Source organism: Muntiacus reevesi, chromosome 7 (assembly GCF_963930625.1).
Source record: "Muntiacus reevesi chromosome 7, mMunRee1.1, whole genome shotgun sequence".
NCBI classification, from domain to species: Eukaryota; Metazoa; Chordata; class Mammalia; order Artiodactyla; family Cervidae; genus Muntiacus; species Muntiacus reevesi.
This window is the reverse complement of record NC_089255.1, coordinates 76,011,486-76,023,581: the sequence shown is the minus strand read 5'-3', so window position 1 is coordinate 76,023,581 and position 12,096 is coordinate 76,011,486. Positions and strand designations below refer to the sequence as shown.

Genomic DNA, 12,096 nt, shown 5'->3' with positions numbered 1-12,096 from the left:
TCCTGATTAATAGAATTCTGGTTTTGTCCAGGATCCACCCCTCAGGGATGGTGCCCCCAGCTGAGGAGTGGACTCCTCATCCACCCAAACTAGTCACGGTGGTCCCGTCCCCTGGCCAGTGATCACTCTCTGCAGGGGCATGTGACTCAGGCCTGGCCAATGGGACAGAGCCTCCTGGTGGCTCTGGAAAAGGGTTCTCAGCTCTCCCCGTTTCAGAGATGAGATGTATCCCCTCTGTTGCTGGCAGCTGTCACGTCCTACTCGCATGTGATGTCCTGAAGAGAGAACTTTGTAGGCAACAGGACAAAAAGAGAGAAGCCAGGACCCTGATGGCTCCTATGAATGAGTTGCAGCCCTGTGGTTCTTTCAATCTGTATCTGTGTTAGTCGCTCACTTGTGTCCAACTCTTTGCTACCCCGTGGACCTTAGCCTGCCAGGCTCCTCTGCCAATGAGATTCTCCAGGCAGAATACTGGAGTGGGTAGCCATTCTCTTCTCCAGGGGGTCTTCCCGGCCCAGGGATCAAATCTGAGTCTCCTACATTGCAGGCAGATGCCTTACATCTGAGCCACCATTTTACTTGAGATAATCAGTGTTCTTTTTTTGCTCACACTTGAATCAGGTACCTAGATAACTTGCTGCCAAAGACATAGCAGTCACAAGAGGTTGTGTGTGTTGAAGGGAGTAACTTATCCAGTTATGACATGGGGACATGTCTAAGTTATCGAAAGCTGACTGCCTCCCCCAGTGTTCATTAAAGCTCGAAAATGATTATTTGAGAGAGGTACAGAAGAAAAATAAAAAGATTATTAGGATGAAGCACACAGAAGGTGAATGACATCAAACATGACATCACATGTGTTTTGGGGTATGACTTAAACACTAGTATTCTTTGAGGCGTCACCTCCCTCCCTATGACTTCTTAGAGGTGAAGAGCTCTCCCATCAGTGCAGAGGACATGTGTATGTTGTCATTTCTTTGTCGAATCAGCTGAGGAGCTGCTTAAATGGGTATGTTTTGTGTTTGACTTGGTTGTGACATTTTCACAAAGTAGAAGGGTATGCCCTACATCATTTAATTCAGTTCTCCATTACTCTGCCTGAATTTTTTTTTCTTTTCTTTTTGGCACCTCACAGTACGCGAAACTTCCAGGACCAGGGATCAAAACTGTGCCCCTGCAGTGGAAGCACTGAATCATAACCACCGGACCAGTATGGAACCCTCTGTCTGAACAGTTTAATGTCGAAAGTTTAGAGGAAATTTAGAACTGCCCCCAAATGCATTGAAGTGTAGTTTCCTTCATAATGTAGGTACATTTTTAGGAGAAGGAAACTTCTCTCCTTGATACAATTTAACAAGTTTATTTTCCTTCAGAACTAAGAAGGAAAATGCATTTTAATCCCTAGTTGTGTCATAGATATTATTCTTTAAAATGTCTCCTAAGTTAAGAAAGGAGTTATTTGAATGCTTTCCTGTGGCAGAATATTCTAAAAATGACTATACTTTCTTTGTGTAATTTTGAGAAGATTATAGAATAATTTCAGTAGAGTTGGGACAGAATTTCTAGGTTAGAGTTTGTTGGGGAAATTTGAAATGAAATTTCCTTTTACATTATAATTAGTTTAGATTGTTTGAAGTTCCCAAACTATCCCCTTTAATTCTACCACACAGTCCCTTTTAAAATATTAAAACAAATTTTCCAACCTTTTCCATTGTCTTTGAGAAAATTAATTATTGAGGTTATTGGAACTTAATTCAGGGTTTAATTATCATTTACCTGGATAAAATTGCTCTCTAATATGGGAGGAGATACAAAAGGGGCGTATTCTCCTCCATTCAGCATATTTTGAAGCTCTCCTGCATCCTTGGAGTCTGGGACACAGATGTCATCTTGCTTGTCGATCCTTGTGGGAGATTTCCTGTTACTCTTCTTCATTGTGCTTACGTATAAACCTCAGGAAAATGAAGGAATGGAAGTACAATGAATAGAGACAGAGAACATTTAACATAATAATTAAGTTGCCTCACTTACTCTTTAATTCAACACATTTTATCAGCATTGGTGATATTCCAGGCACTGTGCTGGGCACTGGAGATCCATCTAAATCAGGCTGATAATACGCCTGCCCTCAGACATATTTCCTATTGACTTAGATGGTAAAGAATCTGCCTGCAATGCAGGAGACCCAGGTTTGATCCCTGGGTTGGGAAGACTCCCTGGAGAAGGCAATGGCAACCCACTCCAATATTCTTGCCTGGAGAAACCCATGGACGGAGGGCTACAGTCCAGGGGGTTGCAAAGAGTCGGATATGACTGAGCAACCAATGCTTTCACTTTCATGTAGGTTACTCTCTCTGCAGAGACAGAGTAAAGCAGGTGAAAAAGAAAATGTTGGATGGTAAGGGTTACAAAGACTCTGGATCAGGTTCATGTGACAAAAAGTGTCTGGGGTGTGGTGCTGGCAACAGGAATTAGTTAGGGTGGTGAGGGGAAGCCTCTCAGCATATATCTCCCTCCCCAAACCATTATTTTCTATCTTCTTAAATAATGCTACCATTATCCTTCCCATATTGCATAGGTCTCAGGCCCTTTTATTGTAAGTAGAGTTTCGAAATCATGCTAACCTGAGACCATTTCTTCCTGACCGTTCATCTATGACTGAGGCTTAGTGAACAGTGGATTCTATCTAGTCACTGACAGCTGTGCATCTCCTGCTTGTCTCTCTGCTCTCTCTTCACAACTGCTTCAACAGACAACAGTGGCTCTACGTCATTGGATTTGATCTTTCATCTGCCAGAAATCACAGAATTCTGGGATTCTGTTCAAGGGAACAAGGCCCCAGAAGGCAATTCTGTTCAAGCCTTCAAAAGATCACTTGTTCCCCTTCACAAACTCCATGCTAGTTCAGAGGAAGGGTCCTTCATTGGTAAGTGGTAAGCCCTGAATACTTATTTCCACCTCAGTCCTTTCTCGGAGATCCTTCTCTTCCTTTTCCTGGTCAAGCTAGAGGGTAGTGAACACATCTCATCTCCATCCCAGCCAGAGCGTGGGGGCACAGAGACCACTGCTGCTTGACATCCCATGAATATGTGACTCTGGGAATTTCCCATCAGGCTTTCTGCTGTTGACAACACAATGTCCCCTCCCCGCCCCAACTTCAGTGCATCTTACATGAACACAGGCAAAGTAAAACAAGCCAAGAGGAAGTCATAGTCCAGAGGAGCCAAAATGTAAATAGAATGAGACAGAAGAAAGATCATTCAGGAATAAAAGAGAGAGACAAAATGACAAAGTGAAACAGAGAGGATGGAAAACAATAATCAACCACATTTATTTAGTTCTTGCTTTGTGGCACGCTGTAACAGCTCTATGTGTGCTGTCTCATTTGATTCTAAAAGCACTATGAAGTAGCATTATTAAGATGCTCATTTTATACACCATGAGGCTTGGAGAGGGAAAGTAACTTAGCTGAGGTTTTAAGTCCCCACACCACGAATCAGAACCTCACAGACTGATGAGAGCAGTTTATGTCATCGCCTAAGGTGCAGTCCTGCCTTGAGTGCTTGGAAAGACAGATGGGAATAATAATACAAGGAAGAAGGAATGAGAGGTTGGAGGAGGGAAGATGGATGAAAGCATCAATTGGATTATTTGGGGCCTAAATATATAGAGATCTCCTCAGATATGACAAGAAATCATAAGAAAAGTGCACTTTCAGATGAGAGAAAGGTATGACAGAGGAAGGAAAGCAAAGGTCAGCAGGCTTTCAGGTCAGGGTCATCAGCAATACCACACAGCTATTCACCCTTCATTTCCCAGAGCGAGCGTCATGTTACTTTGTCTCTCTCAGCCCAGACAGACTCTCTTCTGTCAGTTCCCATGTCCTTGCCTGAGGTCTAGAAGTGTTGATCCCTGTAAGCAATGTCTTTAGTACAGCGTCTTATCTTTCCCAGAAGAGGAAAAGAGACAAAGAAAGCCTAGAGGGACTTCCCTGGTGGTCCAATGGCTATGACTCAGTGTTCCCAATGTGGGGGGCCCAGGTTTGATCCCTAATCAAGGAACTAGATCTCACACGCCACAACTAAGAGTTTGCATGCTGCAACTAAAGTGTCCCATATACCGAAACTAAGATCTGGTGCAGCTAAAAAAAAAAAAAAAAAAAGAAAAGCCTGGGAAGGAGAGCTAAAGGGCGAGAGAGATCAAGAGAAGTAGTTCCATGTGGTTCCTTCCTAACCCGCATATGCATCATCACCTCTTACCTCAACTCAGGGCCAAGCCGCAATCCTCTTGGAGGTAAAATTTTAACTCACTTCAGTTTGGGCTTCCTCTTTTTCATGATGAAGTCTTTTGTAAAGGAAACAAAAATGGACAATAAGACATATATAAAGGAAGAAAATTTTAACACTAATCTATACTTTCATTTCACACATGAGAGCCATGCCTTAGAAAGAGTTCCATTAACTACATCAGTGGTCAGAGAGCTGCTGTCTCTATTCGAACTGAGCTGTTTTTGATGGTCTTGATCATGGCTTTTGGTGAGTAGAGTCAGACAGTCATGAGTCTGTAGCTTGCAGCAGGCCTGAAACTGCCAAATAAGTGAAATCCTGGTTTCCTATAGTCAATGAGGATATTTGATAATATGAGGTGGCTAGTAATATAGACTCAAAGAACCACTGTGCAATGTAGGGTCCTGAGAAGCTGGGTATTTTCCTCCTATAAAAAGCCAGAACACCCATTCAACTCTCTACAATCCCAACTGGTAGTTTGTGTATGTGTATACACTTACATACACTCATCTCACCATTTCATCACTAGTGTGTAGTTCTCATGCTATATATTATGAGTCACTGTAGACAATCCTTTTTCCTCTCCATAAAATTCTGAAGTAACCCCCTTCAGGAATACTTGGGACCAGGCCAACTACAAGTGTAATTGCTCTCAGAACTCAAGTGCTGTAAGACCAGCATGGAAACTGGTGTGGTGGGGATATAAAGGATTCTGGAGTCAGACACATCTGGGTTCGTATTTGGGCTCTGTCACCTGTTCCTTTGTGACCTTGGCATGTTACTTACCATCTCTGAGATCAGCTTCCTCATCTGTAAAATGAGGATAAAACCATCTGCCTCAACTCTGTTGGGCCCACAGGACACAATGATGCATAAAAAACATTGGACAGCATGGCTACCGCACAGTGAACACTGATCCACCACCCCTGACCCTGTGTCCAAAGGAATAATCTCCCCATTGTTTGCTGGACTGGGCTCCTGCTTCATCACTGTTAATTTCATATTTCCCAAGTTTCACTCATTCTAAGGAACATATTTTTACTCAGCTTAAAAACTGAAATGGAGTATGTCTTGTGATCACTCTTCATGGGGTGTGTATGTGTGTGTGTGTGTGCGCGCGCGCGCGCACGCGGGGTGGGGCCAGGGTGACAAAATCTCCTGGTGGTTGTCACTTGGCTGCATGTGCCTAGACTTAGTCATGGTTGTTCATGTTAAACTATATACATAGGTTGTACTACCTAGGTTACATTTAATTGCCATTTAAAATGTGATGTTAACGAAAACCTTAAAGTCTCTTGTTGACCCTTTCTGGTAAGATTAAGGAAGTTTCAGTGTAAAACTTGTAGAATGCACACAGAGGCTTGGAAGAAGGTCCCAGAGACTAGAGTGGGGCACTCCTCTAAGAAACACCCAGAGGATGAGGGCTCAGAGGGTGATAGATAAATACCATGTGAAAAATTCCAAGCTGTAAGAAAGCATTGAGTTATATGATTAGCTGCATTTTTCCTTCTCATTGGCACATAAAATAATATTATATCTTATAAATGATGGATTTTAGATTTGACAAAATGCAGTAGTTGATTCTTGCTCATCCAGAAGTGGGTGATAAAGTGCACATTAAAAAAAGATCACTCTGACAAAGTGACAACATCCACATATTGGAGGGTGTGTCTTGTTCACAAACACGTACTGCTCTGTACACGCCCTGTGGCCCTTTCCCAGTGCTGGCATTTATGTGGCCCCCAGAATCCCTGGATGTGAGAAAAATGCCTCCAGAGGGCAGATGATCTCTCAGGGGAACAGGAGCAGCTTGGATCCAGGGCCACTGAGAGGGAGGAGAGAATGAGAGGAAGGAAGGGTTCCAGGGGACTGGCCACCAAGACCAGGCCTGGCCCCTCGCATCCGCTTTGAACCGTGGAACAAAGGGTGGGATCAGCCAAGGAGCAGGAGATGAAATAGAATCTTTTATCTTCTCTGATGTGATAGGATTTTTGAAATTGTTTGTTGCTAAGCACTTGCTCTGGAAATATTTTGGTACTTCCGGATTATGTGTATGGCTGATAAATGTGTGCTGAATGTTAACTAGTTTTGTTGTAACTGTGGTTTGAGATTAACACTTTGTACACCAAAGCCCCCATCCCTAATCTCTTCAGTTATCTCGGTTAATTAGTCGGGATAGCACTATTTAACAATACTTAAAGTGAATGAATTGTTCTGTGAAACCAATTGTGTGGCTGTGCACGCACACAGCACATTTTATTGGTGGCTCAAAAGCAAGGTCAGCTGTTAACTATTTACTAGGTTTACTCTTAATACCTAGAGATAGTATTAAAGTTTTGGTATAAAAAAAAAGTTTTGGTATAGCTCTGTCCATATCAATATATATGTATCTCTCTCTCTCTCATATATACATCCATAGCCATATATACCTTATATCTGTGAAACTGGAAGTTTTAAAATTGCTTCATATATGTAATATATACTAATATTTTCCCATGACATTAAATATAAGTGTTTTTTAAAAAAAAAAACAACAGCAGTTACTAATCATAGTGTGGACCTATATGGAACATCACAATCTCTTGTAAGATTTACCAGAACAAATTGCACCCGATTGTTCAACTGGCGTTTGGGAAAAGATTCTCCCTTAAAGAGCAGTAGACGATTCACAGCTCACCCCGTGAAGAGGCCCTGCCCCCTGCTGCGCTTTCTTGTGGGGAGACCACGGTGAGCAGCCCGCTCACAGATCCCCGCCGTCTCAGCCAATGAGCAACCCTTACAGAAATAATGTTATTAACTCTGGTGATTCATAATAACTCTAATTTGTGTGGGCTGGGCTTTCACAGGTGGTTTTTGTCTTCCTAATAATTTTATCCATGGATAGGTTTTTCAAATAGTTTTATTGAGATATAATTTATGTACCATCAACTTCACTCATTTAAAGGGTTAGTACAATTCAATGATTTTTAGTGTCTTTACAGAATTGTGCAGTTGGCACCATAATCTCCTAATCTTACATTGGAACATTTTCATCATTATCCATGGATAAATTTTTAGTCAGGATAAATGTAAAACATGAATAATGCATTTATACCTCTTTTGTATCATCCTGTGACTGTTGAATTGTCAGAGAACAAATCATGTGAACATGGCCTTGATGATGAAAAGTCAGAGCAGAGGTGTTGTGGGGGAAATTGGCAATAGCATTATCATATTAATAAGCTGAACATTTATAGATTCTATGAAAATATTTTAGGAGTTGCAAATGCAAATTCTTTATGAAAGTTCATACTATTTTGCTTTACTACTATTACATGTGCAGTAGAGGTCTAGCTACAATATAGAACTCAAATAAAAAATAAATTTTAGTATTAAAAATAGCTTAATCACATTAAACGGTCAGTGAATGTATGGATTATGCATTTACAATAAAATGTGCTGAATTAATGTGTGAATTAAAGCAGAGAAATAAAGTAGGGTTGCTATAGGCCACCGTGGAAACACTGCATCATTTCACAGATTCACAGAACCCTTTGTTATATTATGTCCTACAAGGATGGTGCATTAGTTTTCACCATCGAAGTTTATATTTTTTCCAATAATCTATGCCTTTCACCAAGTACATTAATTGTCTTATACATCTAATTAAGCAAGTGAGATATGGAGTGATATTACAGATAAATGTGATTTGTGTGCTGTGGAGCAAGGAGAACATAAAAGAATCTAGTTCTATTTGAGATGAACCCTAATTTATCCTATCACTTGCAGATTCTTTGCATTCCTTATTCCTTTTAATTAGTGCTTTATCCCCTTCCTCAGTTTTTCCTGTTTCTCTCTCTTTTTAGTTCCAGTTAAGTGGAGATTAATTCAGCAGATAGTTACATCAGGTTGTACTTTGCTGCAGAATTATAGTACAGATTTTCATCTGAAAAGTATTGTTGGCTACTTTTAGTAAAACAAAACAGATTCCAAACTAAATCTGATTACACACCAGAAACTAATGCCAGGATTTTAATGCGGAAACCAAGCACAGAGAAGCAATGACTTGTAACATTTCAGGGATAGAATTACTTCAGCTTTGCTTTAGACTTTCATGATGTCACTAGGACCTCCCAGATCTGGGTAATGTTTCAAGAAAGACTAAGGCCCTATTAGTGCTAAAAACAGTATTGCTATGAGGTCTCTTCACCCTGTGATGGTGATGATGATGTGGTTATTGGTTACTGGGAAATTTTGGGACCTTTGGCAGCTTGAGTTTTAATGGAAATTGGGAAATGGAGAGAGTGGGAGCCAATGTGGAAGTGGTTTTGGTAGTTTTTCTGACCACTGAAATCAGAGAGGGTTTCTATACATGTCCCTGAAAATGTTCTAAGTGTTGGCTGTTTACAACTTTCATGGAGGCTTTGCCCTCACTGGTATTTTATTATAAAACATTTTCAAAGCTGCACCAAAGTTGAAAGAATTCCATAGTGAACACCCAGGTACTGACCATATAGATTCTCCTGTCTTTTTCTTCTGTGTGTGTTGTTTGTGTAATTGTGTGAAAGCTCTTGAATGATAGGTTTACCTGTCACATATCGGAGCTGGTCTCTGTAATACTACTTGGCGCTTGGAGATTCATTCCTTGTAGCATTTTGAAGCAAAGCATTTACTTAGATTTTCCCTCAAGATTCTTAACACAGTAATAAACACATTTTTAGATTGGTCCATCACAATCCTAGGTCACAATTGTAGTTGAATCTGAGAGACGATCTGTTATGGGCCCCCTCTCTTCTGACAATGTGGCTCCAACTAACCTTTCAGCTTTGAACAGAAAAACCCTGTGTTCTAGATCTTCTCTCCCATTTGAATAATATAAAATGACTATCTCCATAATTCATTCAATTCAGTCACTTATGGGAGAAAACTGGGGTAACAGTTTGAAAAATCGGAATTTAAAAATCATCCAGAAAACTTTTCAAACAAACTCTCAAATTATTTTCAAGGAGTTCAACAGAGAAGGTCAATTAAAAATCTGAGATTTCTTGCTTGTTATGGTTGAAACCAGAAGGAAATGAAACTATAAAGGAAGAGGGAAAGATGGAAAGAGGGAAGACATTCTGCCCTCAGATTATGAGGGTTCATTCACCTCTCCTTTCCTTCTCCCTCAGGGTCACACTAAAGTGCAGGCAGGCACTTACTGTGGAGAAGTGAGGATGAATTAGATCTCTGGAGATCTCCCGGATGTCTACTAGGAGAATAGTCTCCAGATAGCACGTGTTCAACTCTTCTCACATTTCCCTGGCAGAAGGTGCTTTCAGTCTACTGGGCAGGCAACTAACCACTTAGTAAAAGGACACAGGAGGCCAGGCGGCCCTGGGCATTGTTCTCAGGCTCCCGCATCATAAAGTGCTGACATACTCTCTGAAGTAAGTGAAGAGCAGACCTGAACGCAGCGCCTGGGCTTAGACGTCGCCAGCACTCCTGTGGAGCCCTCTCAGCTCCGGAGCTGCGGTTCTGGTTGTGTGAAGATTTCACAGGCTTCCCTGGAGAGAAGAGACCATTTAGTCACAGGATCACCATGGAAAATACACCTTACTGAGGGGTTGAAAACACTATCATTTATCATTCGAGTGATAATTTATCCTTCAATCTAACTACATCCCAATTTTCAGAGACTTTAAACATACTAATATTTAAGCCACTCTGGGCTTCTGTGAAGAAAAACTTCAAAAGAAGGTGATATTCTTAGAGGGCAGAGGCCTCTTTATACCTCAGTTCAGTTCAGTCGCTCAGTTGTGTCCAACTCTGTGTGACCCCATGGAATGCAGCATGCCTCTCTGTCCATCACCAACTCCCAGAGTTTACCCAAACTCATGTCCATTGAGTCAGTGAAGCCATCCAGCCTTCTCATCCTCTGTCGTCTCCTTCTCCCACCTTCCATCTTTCCCAGCATCAGGGTCTTTCCAATGAGTCAGCTCTTCGCATCAGGTGGCCGTAGTATTGGAGTTTCAGCTTCAACATCAGTCCTTCCAATGGACATTCAGGACTGACTTCCTTTAGGATGGACTGGTTGGATCTCCTTGCAGTCCAAGGGGCACTCAAGAGTCTTCTCCAACACCACAGTTCAAAAGCATCAATTCTTTGGCGCTCAGCTTTCTTTATGGCCCAACTCTCACATTCATGCATGACTACTGGAAAAACTGTAGCCTTAACTAGATGGACCTTTGTTTGCAAAGTGATGTCTCTGCTTTCTAATAGGCTGTCTAGGTTAGTCATAACTTTTCTTCCAAGGAGTAAGCATCTTTTAATTTCATAAAGCATCTTGATACCTCAGCTTCTAGTATATTCTGACACAGGCTGTGGTAGGCACCCAACCCAGTAATTGTTGGATGAATGAATCAATGTAATGAAACACACGGTATTCTCTCTCTGAAGATCTCCTCCCTCTTGAAGCAGCGTGATTATTTGTCTTTGCTTTTCTGTGTGGCTTCCCTGTCAGACTATCCTTCACCTTTGTGTTATGGTAGAGGGCTGCAGGTGCTTACCGGTCTAGCCTCACCTACTCCTGAGGGTGGAAGAGCACGAGGGGGATACTAACCAACCACTCTGGGTTGGAGGGTGTTGCCTTGGTGAATTCGCTTCACTTGGGTCACCATATTGCAGGCTTAAACACTTGCTTTGCACAGGGCTCAGAGAACATTCCGTATCTCAGAATAAATATCGTCTGAGTTTTTGAGTGGATGATAGGGTTTCTATTTCCTTAAGCACTGTAACTTCCATTTGGGACCAGGTGCTGGGGTCAGGGAGGTTACAGCATCCACTCTCATAGGATATATATCAGGGCCGCTTTCCCAGAATTGAGGACCGGATGTATCATTGAGGTGTCTACTGGCAGCAGACTCTGGTAATATCTCTCCATGTATAACTGGCTCAGTCTGCCAATAAGGGCAGCCTCTACATGTGTGAGATCAAAGGATTTCCTCTTATTTTTGCCTCAGACACTCCCTTTCCTGCTTCTATCCTGAATGCCCTCTTCTGGATGGACAAATTCTTCTTCTAATTGTATTAGTATCATTGGCTAGATTTCTTGTAACTCACTTCTTCATTCAGCATATTTGTTGCATGATGATTGGCCATTTTCCGTGCTTCCTGCATCAGGGCCAGGAAACATTTTTGCATAAATCTGATCTCACCTCTTCCATGTTGTTGTTACTAATTCTGACGTCTTGATGAAATGCTTCCTTTCTCACTTCCATTTTTTTTTTCCCTACCAGTATCTTAAAACATGAAGAAATAGCAAAAGAGGGAAATAAAAATCATGGTATATTTTAAATATTCATCTTTAAAATATTAATGTTTTTTAATATGCTGCTGCTGCTGCTGCTAAGTCGCTTCAGTCGTGTCCGACTCTGTGTGACCCCATAGACGGCAGCCCACCAGGCTCCCCTGTCCCTGGGATTCTCCAGGCAAGAACACTGGAGTGGGTTGCCATTTCCGTCTCCAGTGCATGAAAGTAAAAAGTGAAAGTGAAGTCGCTCAGTCGTGTCCGACTCCTAGCGACCCCATGGACTGCAGCCTACCAGGCTCCTCCATCCATGGGATTTTCCAGGCAAGAGTACTGGAGTGGGCTGCCATTGCCTTCTCCTTTTTAACATGCACAGAGTATTAAATCATACTTGTAACTGTTCTTGGAGATGATGCCATAGCTCTGAGTTCGAAGCACTCTGTTGAAGTGAGGTCCATACCAATTAGCCCTCTGCCCTTGTCCCTAATGAGATGTGCCCACTTGCTCATGCCTGCATGGGGTCCCCTCTGCTGCATGTTCTAA

The 12,096-nt window shown here is 41.9% G+C and overlaps 1 protein-coding gene across 8 annotated transcripts in view; it reads right to left on the bottom strand.

Moving 5' to 3' along the window:
• The window catches only part of GARIN2 (golgi associated RAB2 interactor family member 2), a 31,745-nt gene extending 19,876 nt beyond the window's left edge, over positions 1 to 11,869 (bottom strand). For 3 of the 8 annotated variants that reach the window (XM_065940760.1, XM_065940761.1, XM_065940754.1), the window contains exons 1-3: positions 9,467 to 11,869; positions 4,260 to 4,344; positions 1,777 to 1,952 (exon numbers count right to left, since the gene is read on the bottom strand). In XM_065940760.1, the coding sequence (XP_065796832.1) occupies positions 1,777 to 1,935 (159 nt within the window). In that variant the 5' untranslated portion in view covers positions 1,936 to 1,952; positions 4,260 to 4,344; positions 9,467 to 11,869. The remainder of the gene's footprint in view (positions 1 to 1,776; positions 1,953 to 4,259; positions 4,345 to 9,466) is intronic. The other 5 variants (XM_065940756.1, XM_065940757.1, XM_065940758.1 and 2 more) reach the window with 5 other exon arrangements.
• Positions 11,870 to 12,096: the final 227 nt, after the last annotated feature.